Genomic DNA, 24356 nt, shown 5'->3' on the forward strand with positions numbered 1-24356 from the left:
CTGCTTCCCCTCCTCTCTCCTCGAATCCCCTCCTCGGCTCCTCCGCTCGCATCTCCTGTGGGCGGGACTAAGTCTCGAGGATAGGAGTCAAGGAGGGGAGTTAGAGAAATGATAAAGGGCCCAATATGCAGGAGGACATTCCTCTGGTGGAGTGCACATTGATATTCTCCAGCGGCTCCACCCCAGAGGAGACATAAGCCTGTGAAACAGCCTCACACAGCCAGTGTGACAGCCGCTGTGCAGACAGAGGCTGCCCTAACGAGCGCTCTCTATAATGCACAAACAGGCGCTGAGAACGGCGCAAGGCAGCCGTGCCAACCCAGTCTCACAAAAAAACGTGTAATAACTACGTTGGACGTAGTATTTCTACAAAAACGCCTCTGAAATTGTAAGATCCCTACGTTTTTTTTCACCATTCATTCCAATGGCTGGCGTCTATGTCACGTGATCTTCACATTTCTCTCTGCAGAAAAAAAAAACATGGCCGAACTTTGTTTTATTCTCGGTGTAAAATGCCTATTTTAAAGTTAGTTTGGCCATTAAAATGCGTTTTGATGTAATTTGATGCGAGAAATATGAGTTGTTATTTCAGATTATGTGTGCAGTGGATGTACATGATCTTTAGTTTGCTAGTTATTACGAAGACTACTTCAGGAAATTGTGTCTATACAACGTTTTCATTGTTACCGAGGTGGTTGCTAGGGACGCTGCTATCAATATTATTTATGTTATGTTGTGTAACTGTTTAATGGTTATCTTTATTGCTACCCCCTTCCCTGTCAATGTATAGTGTTGGTCCACAGCGCAAACGTATTAGTTTAACAAAATCCGCATCTAAAATTGTGGCATAGATATACTTTCAGCATTATCGGAGCACGAAGTGGAAGCTTGGATGAAACACAGCGGACTTCTAAACAATGAACACCCGCAACTTGGAAGAAATAAAGTTGGGTTTTATGCGTTCTAATATTGCAATGCAAACCCATCATGTAATGACAGTAATTCAGAATAATTTAGTCATTGAATGCTCATTTCAGTAGATTTAATCAAACAAAGTATAAACATATTGGACATGGCCTCAAGACTGTAACAACACATCACATTCTGTTGAAATAGTCAATTACTAGCCATATCTTACACATTGTTGTTTTGAATCATGAATGTGTGGATGACAGTTGAACTGGATGATGTAACATTTATGCCATCTGCTGGAAAGAAGACGTATCACTCTGCGTCGTTTAGACAACAAAAACAGAGTGAATCTCTCATTTCATAAACAATCTTTGAGTACAGACACCGTCCTGCAGAGAGCACACAGCCCAACAGCACGTCTTTGGTCTAGCATCACTTTACAAAACGTTTGCATTAAGACACTAAGACTAGCTGGTCCCTTGTATAGGTCAGTCCACCTTAAATGAGCAGTGGGTGATCAGCAGGTAAAAGGCAGGACACGGAAACTTGGTCCTGAGGAGATGTAACGATTATTAAACAAGAAAGTTGTCGAGTCATGGGGTCAAAGAAATAAAAAATTGTGATTATTAGTGAATCGGTTGCAGGTGGATGAAATCAGGCTTAGGGAGTAACGTATTACATGTAACAGCATTAGGTCATCAGGACACAAAATAGACAAATGTATTCCCTTACAGTTACAGAAGCATCTGACGACCAACACACTTGTGTCTTTTGAAACGATTATGCCATTTTAATCTTTTGTCACAAACATTGCAGCTCTATATTTCCTCTCCTGTGTGGACCCTCATATGTGCCTTTAAACTCCCACTCTGTGAAAAAGCTTTCTTACAGACTGTACAGCGAAAAGGTTTCTCTCCTGTGTGGACTCTCACGTGTTCCTTTAAACTTCCACTCAGCGCAAAAGATTTGGTACAAACTGTGCAGTAAAAGGGTTTCTCTCCTGTGTGGACTCTCATGTGATTATTTAAACTCCCACTATATGAAAAAGCTTTCTTACAGACTGTACAGCTGTGTGGTTTCTCTCCTGTGTGGACTCTCATGTGTTCCTTTAAACATCCACTATGTGAAAAAGCTTTCTTACAGACTGTACAGCTGTGTGGTTTCTCTCCTGTGTGGACTCTCATGTGTTCCTTTAAACTTCCACTCAGCGCAAAAGATTTGGTACAAACTGAGCAGCTAAAGGGTTTCTCTCCTGTGTGAACTCTCATGTGTTTGTTTAAACTCCCACTCTGTGTAAAATATTTGTTACAAACTGAGCAGCTAAAGGGTTTCTCTCCCGTGTGGACTCTCATGTGTTTATTTAAACTTCCACTCTGTGCAAAATATTTGGTACAAACTGAGCAGCTATAGGGTTTCTCTCCTGTGTGGACTCTCATGTGTGACTTTAAACTTCCACTCTTTGAAAAAGCTTTCTTACAGACTGAGCAGCTGAATGGTTTATTTTCAGCACTACGTCGTGGATCACTGACAGATTCATGTCTATTTTTCAATGAGTTTGAGCCTGACACAGGTTCTCTGGTCTCTTTCCAATCAGCACTGTCTTCAGTGTCAGGTTCAGAAGAGTCTCCAGTGTCGTCCTCAGTCTTTAGTTGTAAACTGCTCTCTGGATCTGAGTTCCTGGCTGGTTCTGGTCCTCGACAGTCATCTCCATCAGCTTCTTTTTCCAGGTGTTCAGTTTGTCTTTGATGAGGCTGAGAGGACTGAGGTTTCTCTTTATCATCTTCACTCTTCACAGGGTCAGGAGTGAAAGTGGACTTGGTGATATCAGCCTCCTCCACCTCCTCACTGACCCTGAGTTCCTCCTGTTCCTGCTTAATGTGTGGGGGGGGCTCTGGGTCCTCCTGGTCCAGACTGGTGCTCCACTCCTGCTGGTCAGGGAGAAGCTCTTCTTTAACCACCACCAGCTGCTGGACGTCTGCAGGAAACAGGAAACACACAGTCAGAACAAACTGTTAAGTGTTAGCATTTAAAAATCTAATCACCATTACAATGGGAGAAATCTTTCAGCCCTAATTAATGCCTTTGTTTTTATATTTTCACATTATCTATCTTTGTCCTACTTAATGTGCATTTTTGTTGTCTCAATTCATCTTATGTAGCCCAGCCCCTTTGAAAATGAAAAAGGGTTTTTTCTTCTGGCGTAGCACTAGCTGCAATAAACAAGGAATTGTATTTGGGATCGTTCACAGATACACTACACCTAGAGTATAAAATTAAAATACTCTGTTACAAATTAAAATCCTGCATTCAAACCAAGCGGCAAACTCTGGGCAAGAGCCGGGACGCCAATACGGAAGTGCCACACACTGCGGTTTATCTAGTGGCCAGTAGGAGCAGTCTGCAGAAGGGAGCAATTTCCATAGACCCCCCATGTTAACATGCCCAACTTTACAGCAGAAATAAACATGTTTACATCGTGGTTCAAAAAACCATATTCTCTGTATAGTTAGATCCCCCCTTCGTGAATATGGATGGGGGGGGGGGGGTGAATTTTTTCTCAACTCATCTGTTTAATTAATATTAAGCCTTAAAGTTATGCATATATTAGGGTGTGGTCACATTGAGTGTCGGCTCTGTCAAGTGACTTCTGCTGCTAGCTTCTTGTCTCTCTGCTAGCTGCTCCGTGAAGCTAGCTACAGGGACTCTGCCTGTTCAGTTCATCCAGGGAACACAACCTGAAGCCGGCCGTGGTTGTTTGTTCTTCATGCTTATATATCGGACTCGCTCTGCGGTTGAAACAGACAAAACAGGTTTTGTGGTAAGTGAAATTCGAGTACTTTTATGTGTTAATGATTTTAATCAGCTACGTAATTAATGTTAAGGCTTGGGTTAGCATTTAAGCGATTAGTAGCTACATCGGTTCTAACGATGCTACTAGTAGCCTCCAAGTTAAAATCATAGACTGTATAAAGGTTAAAAAGAAATAGACAAGTGTTAAGCTTTAAGTGGGATAATACTGTTGAACAAACGGCTTCTGTTTGAGGTTGATAAAAGAAGGTCATCCTTGTAACTTAGAGAGATATTTTATTATGTAGGTAGGAACTGTATGCATCACTAAGGTTAATTTAAATTGGCTATGCTCAAGTATGGAGACAAGCTAACGTTGAAGTAGTGTATGTGAAATCAACCTCACAATAAGATGCGTGTATATTACAAATAATAATGTCATATTTCATGATGATTAGTTAGATATTACAATATGGTTGGTTGAGCTGGAGTTCATTATTGAGCTTACATGTTAACGTCACAGTCATCTGAAGAACAAACCCAAATATTGCGGCAGTAATCTTAAACAAAGTGCCGCGAGGGACTGCACTGAACGCGCAAAAACTCAGTCTTTCCAAAAGTATGCGTTTGACCTTTTATTTCCAAAGCAAAAATGCAATATTCCATATCCATATGCGTATATCCTTGTATCTCTAGCTCACTCCCCCATCTATTACCAAGTGCGCAGGTAAAAGCAACCGGATATAAGCACAAACGTCACCACACAAATCCAATGACAAGCCCACCACCTATAGTGACTCAAAAAACATGTATCGTAACAAACACAGAAATGGCTTCATATGTGGCTCCTACATTTCGGCCCCTGATTATATCAACATAATAATTACACAACTGGAAAATTATGTAGGAGACAATCAAGGATAACAACGTCCTTTGTGAAAGTGCCCTTTTCTTCTTTAAGCAAAAAAATATAAAATAAAATAAAAAATATATAGTTTTTTAGCCTATGAAGGAGTGATCTTTACTATCACTTAGTAAAAAGTTAGAAAAAACGTCAATGTCAATGAAGTTAAATAACCCACTAATATCCTCACGGCTCTTCTGCTTCCTGTAAAAGGCAGATCTTTGTGATAGGCCTGTCCAGATAGCTAGTTTTTGTCTTCACTTGCAAGTGACGTACAAGTCCTCTTCTTTCTTGAATGGTTTGTACAATCCTTCCTGTAAGCCAGGAATTGCGAGGTGCTGAGTCATCGACTATGAGCACAATATCTCCTGGTATGAAGTTGCGATTGTCATTTGACCACTTCTGTCGCTCCTTGAGTAGAGGCAAGTACTCCTTAATCCATCGTTTCCAAAACAAGTCTGAGATGTACTGAAATTGTTTCCATCTTCGGCGAGCATATATGTCCTCTTTATGAAACAGTCCAGGTGGAAAAGATAGCTTGTTTTTTAGCAGCAAAAGATGGTTAGGGGTTAGTGCTTCCAAGTCTGGGGATCTGTGGATGCTCTCGTTATGGGACGGCTGTTGATGATGGATTCGGCTTCACAAAGAACCATGTGAAGACACTCTTCAACAAGGTTCTGTGCCTTCAGGCTGGAATTCAGAACCTTCCTCACAGATCTGATCAACCTTTCCCATACTCCTCCATGATGGGATCCAATAGGGGGATTGAAAGTCCACTTTATTCCTTTCTGAAGGAGGGTGTTGTTGATTTTAGCAATATTCAACCTTTCTATTGCCTCTCTCAATTCACGCTCAGCTCCGACGAAGTTGGTTCCATTATCTGAGCGTAATTCCAATACTTGTCTACGTCTTGCGACGAAGCTTCGAAGAGCATTAACAAAGGAATCTGTATCCAAGGATGAAGCAACTTCGATGTGGATGGCTCTTACTGTTAAGCATGTGAAGAGAACACCATACTTTTTAACTGTACTCCTTCCTCGCTTGGCCTCAAAAGGTCCAAAATAGTCAACTCCAACACGAGTGAATGGAGGTTAATCTGGAGAAACTCTGTCTCGAGGTAAATCTGCCATCTGCTGCATTCCTGGAGCTCCATTTAGTCGCCGACAAACAATACATTTTGACAGGGTTTTCCTTATAGCCACACTAGCACCAGGAATCCAGTATCTTTGTCGCAGGCTAGATAGCATGTGTTACGACCACCGTGTCCCACATCTTGGTGTACTTGCCGTAGAATGATGTCAGAAATGTGAAGATCTTTTGCCAATATAGCAGGATGTTTAGATTCTTCAGACATTGCTGCTCTACTGAGACGTCCTCCCACTTTCAGAACACCCTCTTCAAGTACTAGGTTGAGCTTGTAGATGTGACTAGTCTTTTTCACACCTTCTCCCTTTTGCAAGCCTTTGATTTCATCAGGAAACCTTTTTATTTGGCAAAAGCAGATAATTTCTTTCTCAGCTTTTCGGAGGTCCACAATAGAAAGAAAACCAGAGACCACTTGAGCCTTGATAGTCTGCATTTCCTTTTTTATCTCTCGGTCTGGTTGTTCCTTATTCAAGCCAGACTGAGCAAGAGTCAGACTCAATTGCTTCCTCTTCCGACTAAGGCACAGCAGCAGATTTTTCAACCTAAGGATCCAACCAACCGTCTTCTTCAGGTGAATCCAAGAAGATAAGTGATTGATCAATCGGGTTACAGCATCCATCTCTTTTTCAACCTGCACAGCATTCACATTCAGACTTATCTTGACCTCAGGGTCTTCTGGTGCCATTTCAGAGCCATCAGGGTTCACAGGCCACTGTTCTTCAGGTCCAGTGAGAAACTGAGGTCCAGACACCCATGTGTCATCTTTCAGGAGCGTTTCCACTTTGACTCCCCTGGAAGCCCAGGCAGGATTGCTTGCGGTGGGAACATATCTCCACTGAGATGGATTTGATACGCTGCATATTTTTGAAACCCTGTTTGCGACGAAGGTTTGAAACCTTAATGTCTCTTTACTGATGTACTTCAGTACGGAAGTACTATCAGTCCAAAAGATGGAGTCTTTAAGTTGCATTTGCAGCTCCTTCCTACACATCTTGTCCATACGACTTGCAACCACGGCAGCCGTCAATTCCATTCGAGGGATGGTTATTGGTTTTAATGGGGCCACTCTAGCTTTTCCCATAATGAAGACACAGTGTGCTTGTCTTTTGATGTTATGTAATAACAGGTAAGTCACTGTTCCATAGCCATCTTCACTTGCATCTGCGAAGTGGTGTAGCTGAGCAGAGGTCACTTCCCCAAAATCCCAGTAGGGCCTGGCTCATTTCATGGCATCTGCAGGCAGTGGCAAGCACTTCCGGCATCTGCCACAGAGGCCGCTACTCCGTGGTATCTGTGGCAAGTATATGCCAGAGATGCCACAACTTGCCGTGGCAAGTAAATGCCACAACTTGCCGTGGCAAGTAAATGCCACAACTTGCCGTGGCATTTGCACATGCTGAACGGGAGTTGCCTCAATATGCCAGAGTTAAGAGAAGGTTTACGGTAGCTGCCACTCGCCTTCCGTGGCAAATGCTGATATTTAAACCCGTATTTATCGCGTAAAATGTCGCTGTTTTGGCATGACTTTATCGTTCTGATCTGTACACGAGACTGATGATCTGTTACTGATGGTCCGATCTCTATTTTTCAAAAAGATTAAACATTATATGTTCTATAGATTTTACTTGGAGAACGTGGTTTGTTTAAATAAATAAACGTGCTATTTTTATGATAATACTCAAGATATATTATTAGTAAGTTGACATAAAGATCTAACATTGTTGACCAGAGGTGGGAAATAGGCTAACTTGTATACTCAAGTACTGTACTTGTGATTTAGAAAAAGCCTACTTGTGCTTTAGTTGAGTATGTAAATGGTATGTTACTTAGTACTTACCCCACTACAATTCAGAGGTAAGTTGTGTAATTGTAGCCTACTCCCCTACATTTATTGAATACGCTACCTTTAGTTACTTACTACAGATTGTGATTAATGATGATAAATATAATCAAGTCTTAAATCAGACTTTATAGTTACTCCTGGAGTAAATTCACAAGCTACCCTACAGTATACAAATTCATTAAAACTAGCTGCACCTTTACCAGCTTTGAGAACACTTTAATGATCAATCATTATAATGAAAACATGTAATATGCACTTTAAGTATATTGTTATGCTAATGATTTTGCGCTTTTACTTGAGTAACATTTTAATGCAGGACTTGTACTTGTAACGGAGTATTCCAACATTTAGGTTGGCTACTTTTACTTCACACTAGAACCGTCAGGGGTCGCTGTATAGCCTACCTAAAACCACCAACGTGTCAAATGAACGAATGCATTGATTTTCAAGGTACAATGTTATTTTATTTATCATACTACAACACAATGAGTGTTGCCACTACTCGCCGTGGCATGTGCCTTGGCATTTGTGGCATCTCCCACCATACTAGCCAACCTTGAGACCCCAGAAATCGGGAGCATTTCAAAATGCAAAATGGGGGGGGTGGGGGAATGCTAGTGGATCGCCGGAGCTGTTAGATTAACATTAACATGCTTATTGTAGTTCTAAGTGCAATGCCTCGCGGCCTGTAGCACCATCCTTGATGGAGCATATGCGTGGGCTGGACCTGTACAGGAAAGGAATGAGCAGAGAGTAGAGTAGTTCGTAGAGATTCTTGTTCTGTTTTCTGTGAATATCTGCCTCACCCTCTCAGACTTTGAGTTGCGCACGCTACTAAAGAGACGTGTTACCATGGAAACCAAACAATGGTGTAGCTGTATTAAAGTCTGAGTGGAAACAGTCCGGAGTAAAAATCGGATTTTGTCAGAAATCTGGAGAAATGCGGGAGAAATATGAACCCGGGAGGAAACCGGGAGAGGGCAATGAAATCGGGAGTCTCCCGCGAAGATCGGGAGGGTTGACAAGTCTTTCTCCCACAGAGGCCACTGTGGTATCCATGGCAAGTATATGCTACAGATGCCACAACTTGCCGTGGCAAGTATATGCCACAACTTGCTGTGGCATTTGCGCATGCTGACCGGGAGTTGCCACAACATGCCAGAGTTAAGAGAAGGTTTACGGTAGCTGCCACTCGCCTTCCGTGGTAAATGCTGCTATTTAAACCCGTATTTATCGTGTAAAATGTCGCTGTTTTGGCATGACTTTATCGAACTGATCTGTACACAGGACTGATGATCTGTATACAGGACTGATAGTCCGATCTCTTGTTTTCAAAGAGATTAAACATTATAATTGATATGAGATTTTACTTGGAGAACGTGGTTTGTTATAATAAATAAATGTGCTATTGTTATGACAATACTCGGTACTCGAGTTGAGGGGGGATGGCATCCCCCCTGAAATAAAAACGGTTAAAATCATCCCCCTTCTAAAACTGCCACCATCCATCCCTTATGTACGCCTGTTTTATTGCACAGGTAACGGTCAGCACAATGGCCAAGCGACCAGGCGACCAATAGCATACTTGTGCTTTAGTTGAGTATGTAAGTAAATTCACAAGATACCCTACAGTATACAAAGTCATTAAAAATAGCTGCACCTTTACCAGCTTTGATAACACTTTAATGATCAATATAATGAAAACATGTAATAGGCCTATATACACGTTGCTGTGTCAATACAGATATTTATTTTTAAATGATTTGTCTTTACTAGTAATAATACACCTGGTTATCGTAGCAAGCAGTGGAAACTCCCCTCAAGAAGCGACAATTGCCAAGGGCTTGCGTTGCAACGCTCACTCGCCAATATTTCTTTTTTTATTACTGTTACGGCTGCTGCCTTTCTGGTCCTCTGAGTGTTTTCAGCTGTGTGTGTTCTATGTAAATGAGCTGTGCGGTTGCCCTCCCGGCATTGGCTGCCATCTCCTGGTCCGCCCCTGAAGATTGCGATTGGAGCACACCGGGCCCAACGCACTCCAATCGCAGCGCACAGCCGGCGCACACCTGCTGGAGATTATTACAAAGCTTGGGGACAATCATCATTCTGGAGGCTCTGTATGTGGACAGATGCCTCTCGCTACTTGCTCTTTGTTCTGTGGTTAAACTTGTCTGATTAGTAGTGTCTAGAGTAGGTTAGTTAGAGTGTAGAGTAGCTTATTTAGTGTTTAGAGTAGCTTAGGATTCTGTGACGGTTGCCTGTAGTTTAGTTGTGGTTTTGTATAGATTCTTTGTGTTAGTTGTACCACTTTTAAAGTGAGGTTTTGTTTAGTTCTTTATTTAGTATATTAGTATTTATTTTCCCTGTATGTCTTTAGACTCCTTTCTTAGAGTCCTCCTTTTGTTTGGTTATTTGTCAACCTGTGCCCTTTTGGCCCTTTTGTTTGTTCCAGGCTGCATGCCTGCCATTTTGTTTACCAGCTGTTTAAAATAAACGCTTATAATTATTACCAATTACATACTGGTGTGTGTTGCATTCCTCTTCCCCTAGTTGGGACGTAACAATTACAATATAGGCCTATGTTTAGCCTACTATCATAGATATAGCACGTTTGTTTATTTTAGCAAACCACGTAGGCTACTCCAAGTAAAATTGAATAGAAATTATAATTTATTATCTTTTCGAAAAATAGAGATCACAGATCAGTTCGATAAAGTCATGCCTAAACAGCGATATTTTACACGATAAATACGAGTTTAAATATCAGCATTTGCCAGTGAAGGCGAGTGGCAGCTACCGTAAACCTTCTCTTAACTCTGGCATCTTGTGGCAACTCCCGTTCAGCATGCGCAAATGCCACGGCAAGTTGTGGCATATACTTGCCACGGCAAGTTGTGGCATATACTTGCCACGGCAAGTTGTGGCATCTGTGGCATTTACTTGCCACGGCAAGTTGTGGCATATAGACTAGCCACGGCAAGTTGTGGCATATACTTGCCACGGCAAGTTGTGGCATATACTTGCCACGGCAAGTTGTGGCATATACTTGCCACGGCAAGTTGTGGCATCTGTGGCATTTACTTGCCACGGCAAGTTGTGGCATATAGACTAGCCACGGCAAGTTGTGGCATATACTTGCCACGGCAAGTTGTGGCATATACTTGCCACGGCAAGTTGTGGCATCTGTAGCATTTACTTGCCACGGCAAGTTGTGGCATATAGACTAGCCACGGCAAGTTGTGGCATCTGTGGCATATACTTGCCACAGATGCCACAGAGTAGTGGCCTCTGTGGGAGATGCCACAAATGCCAAGGCACATGCCACGGCGAGTAGTGGCAACACTCATTGTGTTCTAGTATGATAAATAAAATAACATTGTACCTTGAAAATCAATGCATTCGTTAATTTGACACGTTGGTGGTTTTAGGTAGGCTATACAGCGACCCCTGGCGGTTCTAGTGTGAAGTAAAAGTAGCCAACCTAAATGTTGGAATACTCCGTTACAAGTAAAAGTCCTGCATTAAAATGTTACTCAAGTAAAAGCGCAAAATCATTAGCATAACAATATACTTAAAGTGCATTTTACATGTTTTCATTATAATGATTGATCATTAAAGTGTTATCAAAGCTGGTAAAGGTGCAGCTAGTTTTAATGACTTTGTATACTGTAGGGTACCTTGTGAATTTACTCCAGGAGTAAAATCTATAGAACATATGTTTAATCTTTTTGAAAAATAGAGATCGGACCATCAGTAACAGATCATCAGTCTCGTGTACAGATCAGTCCGATAAAGTCATGCCAAAACAGCGACATTTTACGCGATAAATACGGGTTTAAATATCAGCATTTGCCACGGAAGGCGAGTGGCAGCTACTGTAAACCTTCTCTTAACTCTGGCATCTTGTGGCAACTCCCGTTCAGCATGCGCAAATGCCACGGCAAGTTTTGGCATCTCTGGCATATACTTGCCACAGATAACACGGAGTAGCGGCCTCTGTGGCAGATGCCGGAAGTACTTGCCACTGCCTGCAGATGCCACGAAATGCGCTTGCTGTCTCTCCAAAATCCACCGGTTTTAGGCATCTGTCAACTTTAAACTCTTCGAGATTGCAGAGCTCCTTCAGCCAACTTTTCCACTCTTGTGCAGCTGAGGCTGGTATAATATCATCCCAACCAAGTTCTCTTCTGCACAAGTCTTGGAGAATAATCTTGGCTGATAGGACCACAGGTGCCAATATTCCTAATGGGTCAAATATTGAGCTGACCATGGGAAGGATCCCTCTTCTGGTTATGGGTTTGTCCTTGATCATGATCTTGAACTTAAAGACATCTGACTCAACACACCACTGTACGCCCAATGCTCTTTCCACAGGGAGTGTGTCATTATCCAAGTCCAGATCCTTAACTTCTTTCGCTCTCTCCATCAAAGGTATAGCAGCAAGCATGATACGTCTGTTGCTAATCCACTTTGAGATGAAAGCCCCCTTGAGCACAAAGTCCACACAGGTCATGATAGAGTGCCACTGCCTCCTCCTTTGAGACCACAGATGTTAGACAATCATCAACATAGAAATTGTGCAGGACAGTGTTGATTACTTTGGGGCTGAACTGCTCCCGATGGTCCTCTGCACACTTTCTAAGGGCAAAACTAGCACAACTTGGCGACGATGTAGCTCCAAACAGGTGTGCAACCATTCTGTGCTCTTCTAAGTTCTGATGATGATCTCCATTTGGCCACCAGAGAAACCTCAGCAAATCTGAATCCTCAGATGTTACTCGAACCTGATGGAACATGGCTTCAATGTCTGCCATGAGTACAACAGGTTCCTTTCTGAATCTTGTCATGAATCCAACCAGTGTGCTGGTAAGATCTGGTCCCTGTAGGAGCTGCGCATTCAGCGATGTTCCCTGGAATGTAGCTGCACAGTCAAATGCGACCCTGATCTTTTTCTTCTTTGGGTGGTATACACCATGGTGTGGTATATACTGGTGGTTCCCAACCTTTTTTCCCAAGAGCCCCCCCAAATGACTCCTGTTGGAAGTTGCGATTCTGCATATCGATTCCGGTTCTTATCGATTCCCCGTTTCGATTCCAAAATTGTAAAAGAAAGAGGTCAAACGTTTAGATAACAAAAATATCTTTATTCTTTTAAGCTTTAACTGAAATTGTTACAAATGAAAAAAATATACATGCAATACAAATATATTGCACAATAGATGTGCTTTATTTTAACTGAGCTATGCCTGTGGCAAGCTATTAACAGGCATTACACTGTGCCTTGTCTTTTTCTTTTTTAGTGTAGTGGAGCCTCACTTCAGAGCGTTTACTGTGACCCATCTTTGGTGTTATGAAGTGACTGAGCTTGTGAACTGTCTACGGGAGGGCGGGGGGAGCCTCGCTGTGGGGCAACTGTGGACCTCTGTCGCCTGTCAGCGCAACTTACATGATGCCGTTTAAAAAAATTAAGGGCGGTGCCGGCCGTCAGCGTACCGAGCCGGCCGTCAACGGCCCGCTGACGAGCGGTCGTTCTGTGATTCTCCAGGTCCGCCCTGTATTTATACAGGGTCTACCGCGTTTAGGAACCGTTAAGCAGAACCGAAAGTGTATTTTGTATGGGTACCCGGTACCCGGCATTTTCTTATCGGTTCTCATCTGGAACCGAGTTTCGGTTCCCAACCCTATTTGTGATGTACTCCATAAAGTGACAGTCCTCTCTTGACGGTCCCATCTGCTCATCCTGACTGCATTCAGGGAAATCAGCCTTTAGCTGCTGCTTCCACATATCTTCAAGGTTTGCAACAGATATCCTATTGACAGTGACACCTGGCTGTCCACAAGTAATTCCACTACTCCTGTCTCCTCTGAGAGGTCCATTGACAGTCCAACCTAGCATAGTTGACTGCATATGGGCCCCCGTCTACACTCTGAATAACTTCCCATGGCTCCAGTGTCTCAGGAACATTAGTCCCAATTAACAGGTCCACATCTGAATTAATCTCAGTAATCATTACATGTTTCAGGTGAGGCCATCTCTGGAGGTCTTTCTGCCGAGGAATGTTGCCTCGATGAACTGGCATAGTTTTCTGGGTGTAGGTGTCAGGCAGCTCACAATAATCACTGCTGTCTAATCCAGCCACATGCAGGTCAGAAACAATGTGACTTCCAACTATTTTCACCTGACCCATTGTCCGAAGGAGAATGTCGGTTCTTCTTCCCCTGAGATTCAGTTTGTTCATCAGCCGCTCCGTGCAGAATGATGCTGAGCTCCCAAGATCCAGGAAGGCATATGTTATGAATGTTTCATGTCCCTTCTTAGACTTTACTTGAATAGGCACTATGGAGAGAGTACAATCTGGCTCACCGCCCCATGTAAGATCACTGGACTGAACGGAGATCCGAGCACTGCTTATAGCTTTTCCTTTAGCTTGCATTGTGTCAGTTTCTTTCTCTTTCTGCAGGGCTCGACATTATAAATGGCCCGCTGGCCCAGAAGCACCATTTAGACACCCCGGGCCAGCATAACGTACTTTCCACTTGCCCGCTCGGGCCACTAAAAATATTTTTTAAAAAAAAAATCTTTCCTGTGGTATTGGTATTTTGACTAGCAATTTTGTTAAATTGTTTCGTTTATTAACGCTACAACATAGCTTTTCGTGAGTCGCTTGTCGTTGTTGGGTGAAAAGCAAACAGCTGTTTGCTGCGGAGCGCAGCGCGAGCAGGCTCCCGCTCCTTCACTACAGACTGTCGCGCCACCTAACCATTCGCCAAAATGTTTTTAATACCAGCGATAACAGGCCAAGCGCCAGGCAAAAAACTATCTTTAAATAAAAGAAAGTCACCGGAGGAGTTAAAGGAGAGTGACAGGTAGCATGAGAAGAAGAGGGAGAGAAAGTTTCAGCCAGCTTGATCAATGGAGTTGGCTTCTAGTGGTGCAGTGACGCGTCCTAAAACCCTTTTATAATCTATCGATTAGATTTATGATTCGAAAATTATAAAAGTAGGGTAGACATGTGGAGATTATCCGGCTGAACAAAACGTGCATTTATCAAACAGGTTTGTTTTCCACAGACCTTATTTCCAGCTATTTTCCAAAACCCTGTGGAGAAATCCCATTGCTTTTTGTCGAGGGAACCAGCGGCTTACTTCCTGGTTTTAGGACGCGTCACTGGCTGCACCTCTCAATATGATGCCAATATGAACAAGGTCTTCTGTCGGCTCTGTACATCAATGCCGACCTATGCTGACAAGTAAGTGAAGAGTAGAAAATATAAAAGGTATTGGCTATAGGGAAATGTCCCATCAGTTTAGGAGAATGAAGGTTATAATATAATCTATAGCCATTACATTTCTAACTCCTGATGACAGGAAGGCAGAAAGCGCTTTATACAAATAATAATACTCATAATAATAGCAGACATTTTTTAACAATGACCACAATATCATTATTTTAATAAACCAAATATGAACAATTGAGGAAAATGAGGAAGAACTGATGATTCAAATGTTGTAGTACAAGTAGTGATGTAGTTAGTGCATAAATTACTATTGCAACAAATGTGTTAATTTTCTTCATTATTAGTCGATCTTTTTTGGACGACTGTTCCGGGCCAGTGGTTACAATGGTGGGGCCAGTGATAATACAATTCCACCGGCCCGGAGGGCCAGTCGCTTTTTACCCTTAATGTCTACCCCTGTTCTGATAGATATGAAGTATGCTTGGGTGCTTCAGACTGCATACTTTGCACGAGAGGCGTTTCCTGCAGTATTTACTCATGTGCCCAATACACAAGCATCCAAAACACACCATGTTCCCTCAAGAAAGCGATTTTCTCACTATGAGCCTTTCTTTCCAGTTGAAAACACAGATCCAGTGTATGTCCACCTCCACAAAACAGGCAAACACTTGTACCTAGTGAGCCTCTCTCCTTCATTCTTATTTCAGGTTCCACTTTCTTTTCCGCTGTCGTAATAGTAGCAAAGCTGCTTCCCCTCATCCTTGAACGTTACGATGTTCAAACTTAGCTTTCCTCACATCTTTGTTTGCTGCTGGTGGAGTATCCTGTATATCTACAAACAGTGGATCGCTCACAATATCCACCTGTCTTTCAATTAAGTTAACAAAAGCCATGAATGTAGCTCTCCGGCCCTGCCTTTTCTGTAAGTCATCGGCCAGAGTTCTCCATTTGTCCCTATATTTGTAGGGCAACTTTTTTATGATGGCTAGCATATTCCTAGGCATGTTCAACTCACACATGTATTCAAACTCTCCCATGACGTTGCAGCATCCTCTCAGAAAGAGACTGTAAGCTTGCAGAGCTCGCACATCTTCTACTCTTATTGGCTGCCATGAAAGAGCCTTTTCCATGTAAGCTGAAACAATTTTCTGTGCATTACCAAAATGCTCCTGTAGCAAAGCCTTTGCTTTGGCATATCCTCTGTCATGGGCCATATGCTGACAGCTTCTGACAAGCTCCAAAGGCTGCACTGTAGGTGTACTGTTTGAGAAAATACAGGCAGTCTTTAGGGTTGTGAGTCTTCTCCTCAATGCTGTGCTCAAAAGCTCTTATGAATGCTTGATATTGAAACGGAGAGCCATCAAAAATCTGAATTTCTCTTTTAGGCAGAAAAGAAAAAGACTGTTGCTGAACCAACATGGATGTTATTTCATTTTGTCTTTCCAAGACATTAATTAAAGCAGGGGTGGGGAACCTCAGGCCCCCGGGCCGTATACGGCCCGCGAGACAATTTGGTATGGCCCTCGAGGTAACTTATAAACACATGCAAAAAAGAAAAAAATTAGAGAAATCTAGACCGCAAAAAAATTAAACAAGCGAGTGCCTGTTTTTCCTAGCCAAGATCAGGGTCCTTGAACACAACACGAGCCTAACGTGTCATCAAGTGGTATATGTCTCGTCTGATAGGGGTGCAGTTTTGACGGAGAGCACCAGAACACCACTCCGGCACTTCCAAAAATTGCAGTACCCATAAGCAGCGCCATATAGACTGCCCATAAGGAGCCGTACACATGCCGCAGTTTTTGCGTAGCTGTGTCTTTAGTTGTTAGCCCAGTGGCGATCTGTTCATCTGTCATACTGATCAGTCAATAACTTTGTTGTTATTAGCATCTGGTTAGCTAGCTATGCTCACAAATATAAGAAGCTTTTTCTCCAACCAGTGAGGTAAAGGCACATCTTTATATTATCATTATAAAACAATAAGAGAATAAAGTAAACAGGTATAAAATACAATATGACAGTAAAAAGAGTTGTTATTAATAAACAAGAATACAGTTTGAAAGGAGTGATTTGTAAAATATCCATAAAGAAAAAATAAATATCTGCTTACAGTTCTGTTTCATATGGATGTTGAGAGATGTATCCATAGATCTCCTAATGTTGCTCTTAAAGTGCACCAGATTGATGCTTTTAACTTCAACTTTTTAAAAAAAATCTTCCCGGGGGAGCATAGGGGGGTCCGGGGGGGACCCCCCTAGAGGAGGTTAGGTCCCCCCCCATACAATACATTTGCACACATCTTGTGTCCATATCTTTCTGTTTTGGTGGTCATGCCACAACCGTGCACGTGAGTCATGGTAAGATATCTGGATTAAGAGGTTGCTTTTTCTTTGCACAGCATGAAAGAAAGGCGAAATGAATGGGCTGTGATTTTAGTTTTTTTAAGGAGAGGTCAATAACTTTTACGGCCCTCGAGGATATTGTAAAAATGGAAATGGCCCTTGAGACAAAAAAGGTTCCCCACCCCTGAATTAAAGGATTCTGAGCACTGCTGCTTGGTGCCAGTGCTGCTGGGTGATTGCTTTGGTGCTGTAACTGTGGATGTGATTGTTGATGTATATTGGCCTCTGAGCTTTTTGTGGCTTGATGTTGCAGATGTCCATATTCTACTTCATGTTCTCTGTGCGAAAACTGTACGTCAGACTGGCCACCTGTAGGCCTGTTTGTGTCAGGCACAAATGTTTTTGCTCCAGCACTGAGTGTGGCTTCCTTTCGTCCCCTTTCCAAATAAGAATGCATGCCATTGGGACACACAGATGGGTTACTACAGCACAAGACCTTCCAGAGCGCCTTAACACATTAATTTTAGCCCTTGATGCGGCTATTTCCACTTCCACTTCCTCCCTCTTTTTCCTGAGCTGTTCCTTCTTTTTCCTGAGCTCTTCCTCTTGTTCATCCAATGCATGCTTGTCTTTTAATAACATTTGTCGTGCCATGAGAGCGGCCATGTCAGCCTCAGCTTTGATGCATGATGATGTAGTTGAAACACTGGACCTGGTTTCATCTTGTGCTTCAGAAGTTTCAACATTTTCCCAGATTGTTTTGAAACATGAGACATACGTTGCTGGTGTTCATCAGATATCTCAATTGAGGGAGCATGTGCAATGGTGCTGCTCGGTTGTCTCCCAGTTTCAGAAAGCCATTGCTTGACATCGTCGATAAATCCATTATTGTATTTCAGTGTCTTGGCAAACCACACACACACACACACACACACACACACACACACACACACACACACACACACACACACACACACACACACACACACACACACACACACACACACACACACACACACACACACACACACACACACACACACACACACACACACACACACACACACACACACACACACACACACACACACACACACACACAGTCATGTTCAGAGGTTGTTGTGTTTCATATTCATGAGAATATTTGTCATTGTTCAAATGATAATAAACATTTGCATAAAGCATATTTGTCCACTCATATGTTGATAAGAGTATTAAAAACTTGAAACGTATTCCTCTATCCTCTAAGGTACATTTAGAACAGATAAAAAATGTGCGATTAATTTGCGATTAACTATGGACAATCATGCGATTAAATATTTTAATCGACTGACAGCCCTAATATATATACACACAGAATATATTATAAATACATGTTGGCAATAATTGATTGAGATTTTACATTAATTTATATTAACGTTTTAATTACTTAATGACCTTTTTACTAGTTCCCCTATTCTTTATTAAGTAACATTTTAGATGTGTTTAATTTATTATTGAACATATTTATTTATTTATTTATTTATGAGTTATTCTCGCGCCATTTCAATTAATCCAAAGTATTTGTTTTTATTTGCTTTTACACATTTAAAAAGAAAAGGTGAATAAAGAAGCACATTAAAACTAAAGTATCAATGTATGTCACATTTAACCAACTAGTGCCTACATGTATGGGTAATATTTAAATCAGTACATTAAATGGCATATTATTCAATCCATGTATTTTTATAAATATATTTATTTTGGTAGGTTTGCTCTTCCGTAATACATTTTAATTATTATAATAAAGTACATGTGTCTCATAATACTTACATACTTTTACTTAAATAAGATAAACTTAAAGATATGAAATGCTTTAACTTGTAACGGAGGATTTTCACAGTGTGGTGTTTGTACTTTTACTTACCTGCAGCAAGTGCTGCTAAATGGTCTAAAGTGTTATTAATGTGATAATAAAGTGCTACTGAAGAGTGTAAAATGTTAATTAAGGGTAAAGGGAACAGACCTGCTCTGTGTATCCGAAGCTGAGGCTGTAAAACAGCGTCCAGAAGTTTCTGGAGTCTCTTGTTCTCCTCTTTGGAAAGAGACAGCTCCTCCTCGAGCTCTGCTACTGTTTGTTCAAACAGAGCAAATATCTCTTCAGCAGTGAGTTGCTGCTTCTTCAACGACAGCAGCATTTGGACTTTACTCATGTTTCCTAGATCACCTTTTCCTGCAGACTCCGTTAAACACACAGTTTCTCTTTCCGTCAAACTCTCAATCTGACTAGCGTTGCTAACGTGTTTCCAGCTAGCATGCTAAGCTAGCTCCTATAGTCTGAGGTAAACGCTCCAGAAAAAAGAGCTCAAAGTCCATTCGGAGGTTTATCCAAACACAGAGATGATGGATCAGTAGTGCTGGATCTCACACACACTTTCTCAGGAACACACAGAGAGAGAACCGTAGCGACGAGACGCCACCTCGATCCAGGTTAGAAAGAGCTGGGAACTTCACTTCCGGTGCGGTTTGAGGACGTCAAAATAAAAGCGGGAAGGATTTCTTCTTTTTGGTTTTAAGAAGGATTGGCATCCGGACGTTTTCTTAAAACCTACTACTGGATCAATAATAAAACCACTCTTTCAAAACAAAACTATTATAACTAACAGAAAATAATTAATATAACATATAAATAACAATTTCGTTGTCTCAGTACCTGTAATATGTGCAATAACAATAAAGTTGAATCTAATCTTGAGCAGGAACAAATGTATTTACTGATTACATATCTGATATTAACGATTAAACACATTTGTGCATTCTTTATAAATGCAAACCGAATCAAGCCGACTCCGGAGGTGGCGGTATGCACCTTAAAGTTGTTTGCAATCCGCCAAAAAACCGAGAGAAGAAGAAGAAGAAGAAGAAGAAGAAGAAGAAGAAGAAGAAGAAGAAGAAGAAGAAGAAGAAGAAGAAGCCGACGCCGACTCCGAGCTGTCCGACTTCAGCTTCAGGCGAGCTTTTTGAGACCTCCCCCGGCTCATGCGCGGCGCCGTGGATTCCCATTTGACATTCCTGCCCTCCCCAATAAACACGTTTTTTATTATTTATAACAATAAAAAAAAAAATCTTTTTAATTTTTTTAATTATAAATAAACGGTGAACTTTTATGCTACGATGTATGTGATGTCAGATAGTAACTTAAAAAAAAATCGCAGGCTACGTCAAATAAATTCATGTGTCTGTTGTGATTTTTGATTCGTCCACATTTAGACCAATCACAGCGTCACACTCTGCCGCCTATTCTGGATTTGTTTATTGTGCATTCTGTAGACTCCCATTTCTGTTTGAATTACAAAATGGACATCAGAAATTGGCTTAAAAGGTCTAAGGATTTATTCAAACGAAATAGCGATGAAAGAACTGCAGCCGATGATGCTGCTGGCAACCCTGCACCTACCGGTGCAGCAGCACGCCTTACGGCCCATCTACACTACAGGCATGAAAAAATCTTGAAGCTGGGCGTGTCTGAAGCTTGGCGATTTTTTGCGAGCAACCAATCACATGAATCTCCCGCCCCCGACATACAGAGCAATAGCAATGTTAAAACGAAGTAAACTGGATATAAACTCTCCAAACAGGCGAAAAAACTATCAGTTTCACCCACTGTCTCTGCCACCTCCCTCCATGCCTGGTTCCTCCGGTTTGTATCCCGGTAAATAGTTCCGGTCGTAAAGAACCGGGTGATTTGCTACCGTAATATCTCGTTTGGAATATGAGGAAATGAACTGCGGTCTGGCTCTCCCAGCTTGCACGCGGTTGGATTGGCTGAGCTTGCACTGGCGGGATTTGCATAAACGGAATTTGATTGGCTGATGCCAAGCATCGAGCCTCAAAAGTTGAACATTGTTCAACTTTTGATGCCGATAGATGCTCGTGATGCTTGCAAAGCCATGCCATGCTCCCCACAATGCAGTTCGGCGAAGATTCAAAATCTTCTACGTCACCCCATTCAAGTGAATGGGCGAAGCGTTGAAAGCATTTTTTGATGCCTGTAGTGTAGACGTACCGTTAATGTCACAAGCTTGACCTCGGCAAACCCCGGGGCTGAGTTAGCGAGCCCAGCGAGCCCTTGACTCATCAACGCGGCCGCCACCAACGCTGTCCTCCGAGGCACAGCTCCTTGTGCCCTACCATCACCACCTGCGTTGCCACACCCTGTACCACACCCGCCATCCTCCTCCTCCGTGCCGGTGCCTCCACTACAGACGCTACCTTGCAGCACATCAACAGGTAGGCTACTTTTGGGCCAGCAACCGCTCAAAGACCAACACCCCCAGGTGATCTTGGGGTTAATAAACCCAACCAGGTGAAACTGGATTGTTATCCAGGGAGATTGTTTTCAGGAAAGAAGCGCACTTTTGCCACTGCATGGTACTTCAACAGGCCATGGCTTGAAGATTTGTTAAAAGCAGACGCAGCCTTTTGTTTCCCCTGTAGACAGTTTAAAGTAAATACGTCTTCATCTGATGCGGCTTTTACTGTCAAAGGTTTTTGCGACTGGAAACACGCATTACAGACTGATAAAGGACTGCTAAGGCATGCCGCATCAAAAAACACATTTCATGTGAGAGTTTGTGGAGAGAGAAACAGATACGCAAGGAAACAAATAAGGAAATTAGTTGGTGCACACAGATCAGCTGGCACGGAACCGTTATTACGTGTCAGCTGTCGTTGATATTATAGCTTTTTTAGCTGTCAACCAACTCCCTCTCAGAGGTGACCACGATTCACTCCACAGCATGTCCGAGTCAGGCAGTGGGCTCTTCCTATCACTGTTTGAGTATACGCTGCACAAAGATGCAGAGTTGGACAAAATAATGTCCTAAGTTAGCTCGACCTCGGCTGAGCGAAAGGATGCGCCTGCAGTGCATAGAAATAAACCATGCCCAAGGAGGGCTAAACAGTTCATCGTCTCCGTCTCTAGTATTTCTCTCCGAGTGCAACGATGAGGAAGCTGCCATCCTTACCCAGTGTGTGCCTTGCTCGTGATTTACCAGTGTTTGTGTTGCCACGCAAACAATGTTTCAAAAGTGGTTTCTATGTTGCCCTTTATTTGTGTATGTATTTGCGATAAGTGTGTGTCTTTACGCAATGCTGTTGGCCTTGCTGTTTGATATATATTGTGCCGCAGGCCCGTAGTACGTGACGGTTTTGTGTGCCCTCCCATGAAAATCATATGCCCTCCCTTTAGATTCGTTCTGGCGCCGGCTCTGCCCCGGCTGCGATCGGCTATTCTCGTCTACTTTCGAGGCGAGCCGCAGCTCGTCTCAAACAAGCCTATTCAGCCACGTGACTTGCAAACTCTCGCGAGAGTTTTACACTAAGCCAGGGGTCGGCAACCCCTGGCTTAGTGACACCGTAACCAGTGGCAGAGTAAGAATAAGTGGAATAAGTGTGCAAAATATTTAAATTGTATTTTCGGATCCTGAACGAGACCGCCGCCATGCACGCAACGCAGCCCCGCTCTCAGTCTCTTTAACTCCAGGCGACTTTCTGCCGCTTTCCTCCGTGGTGCAGTGCTGATCGTTTTACCACGGAGGAAAGCACTTCACAAATTGCAGTATGGCCTACCCATAAGGACCTGTACAAATGCCGCAGTCTTTGCGTGGCTGTGTATTTAGTTGAAAGCCCAGTGGCGATCTGCTCATCTTTCATCGAAATAATATGCTACAAAGGGGCGGACTGGCCATCTGTGTGTTGAACTTTCCTGTCGGCACCCAGACCGTAGTCGAGGAGGGCAGAAGCAACAAGCTTCAGGTTCAATAACCCACTTTAGTTTAAATGACTGGAGAGAGGCGAGCTCTTCTTGGGAGGCCGTTGCATTTATTTAGCTGTTCTTCTGTTTCACAAAATCACAGACCTCTGTTTTTCTGCTTCCTCGTTTCACTTCCAGAAACATACACACGTTCCCTCACTGTCGCTCTACCATCCACAAACACACATGCACAAGCCACACCCCTCTCTCTCTTAAAGGGACAGCGATCTCATCTCACTCTGCATGACCCTAATATCATAACATGTGTGCTCTGGAGAATCACAGAACGGACGATCTTCCTTATTATTATGCCGTTTAAACCAATTTGTTAAATTCAGCATCATGTAAGTTGCGCTGACAGGTCCACACACTGCTTCCCCGCAGCGAGGTTCCCCCGCCCTCCTGCTGATAGTTCACAAGCGTCAAGCTCCTCAACCCCCCCGTTGATAATTATCGATCGTTGGTTCGCTGATAACAATTTTATTTATTTATTTATGGCACTTCATATCAAAAAGGTTGCCGACCCCTGCGCTAGACGGATCCTTTCCAGCCATAACCGCATGGATGTATAATAAGTACTGGACACAGCGTGGGAGGCAGGGCCTCATTAATTCCTATGAGAGTTGCTCATTGGCGCATGATGATAAAATGGCCCAACTTTTGAGAGAGCGAAACGTCACAGATTACCCGGCATGCCTGAGAAGTACCCGTATGTGCGCTCATAGCGCAACTTTAACCAAAATGCTCGTTCACATCAAGCACGTCAATTTGCGTACACGTAACAGCGACCCGCGTTCATGACAGCATGGTAATGGCTTGTTATTATGATGGATTTGATATTAACGAGGCGGCAGTTAGCAGCTAGCGGCTAGCTAGTAATTATGCTAATGTACACATCAATCGTTATGTACTTATATTACACTGTAACAGGATCTAGTGATATCCAAGCAACAGAGCTTCATTTAGCATGAAAGAATGATTGCACTGTATATATATATATAGCTTCTTCGTGCAATAAGAAGCTACAGGGACGTTAATCTAACGTCGGTAATATTCACTTTATTTAATACAACATTTACGGTACAAGATTTAATCATACAGCCAATGTAGAATAATATTTTACAAATGATGAATTACAGCAAACATGTGCAATATATCCATTATTACAGCTCCGTGGGCTGGCAGTGAGACGATATGGGTCCGTTGTTATTGTGCATCCATGGGTAAAGAATGATAAACGCATGTGCTGCTGCATGCTGAACACGTAACATGAACGTGCCGGGCGGCGAATATTTTGATCTGAGTCCGGCGCACTTCCTGGGGGCTTGCATAACCGGGGGAGAAGAGACCGATTATTGGCTTGCCCTTCCTGTTGTCATCTGAGGTCTTC

General features: G+C 42.7%; 1 protein-coding gene across 1 annotated transcript; it reads right to left on the reverse strand.

Moving 5' to 3' along the window:
• Window positions 1-1027: 1027 nt before the first annotated feature.
• On the reverse strand, window positions 1028-19647 carry LOC307024969 (uncharacterized protein). The gene is made up of 2 exons (XM_079659509.1): window positions 19178-19647; window positions 1028-2887 (listed from the first exon to the last, which is right to left on the reverse strand). The coding sequence occupies exons 1-2, from the start codon at window positions 19362-19364 to the stop codon at window positions 1731-1733; spliced, it is 1344 nt and encodes a 447-aa protein (XP_079515635.1). The 5' UTR covers window positions 19365-19647; the 3' UTR covers window positions 1028-1730.
• Window positions 19648-24356: the final 4709 nt, after the last annotated feature.

This window comes from Notothenia rossii (genome assembly GCF_949606895.1).
Source record: "Notothenia rossii genome assembly, chromosome: 1".
In the NCBI taxonomy this organism is placed as follows: Eukaryota; Metazoa; Chordata; class Actinopteri; order Perciformes; family Nototheniidae; genus Notothenia; species Notothenia rossii.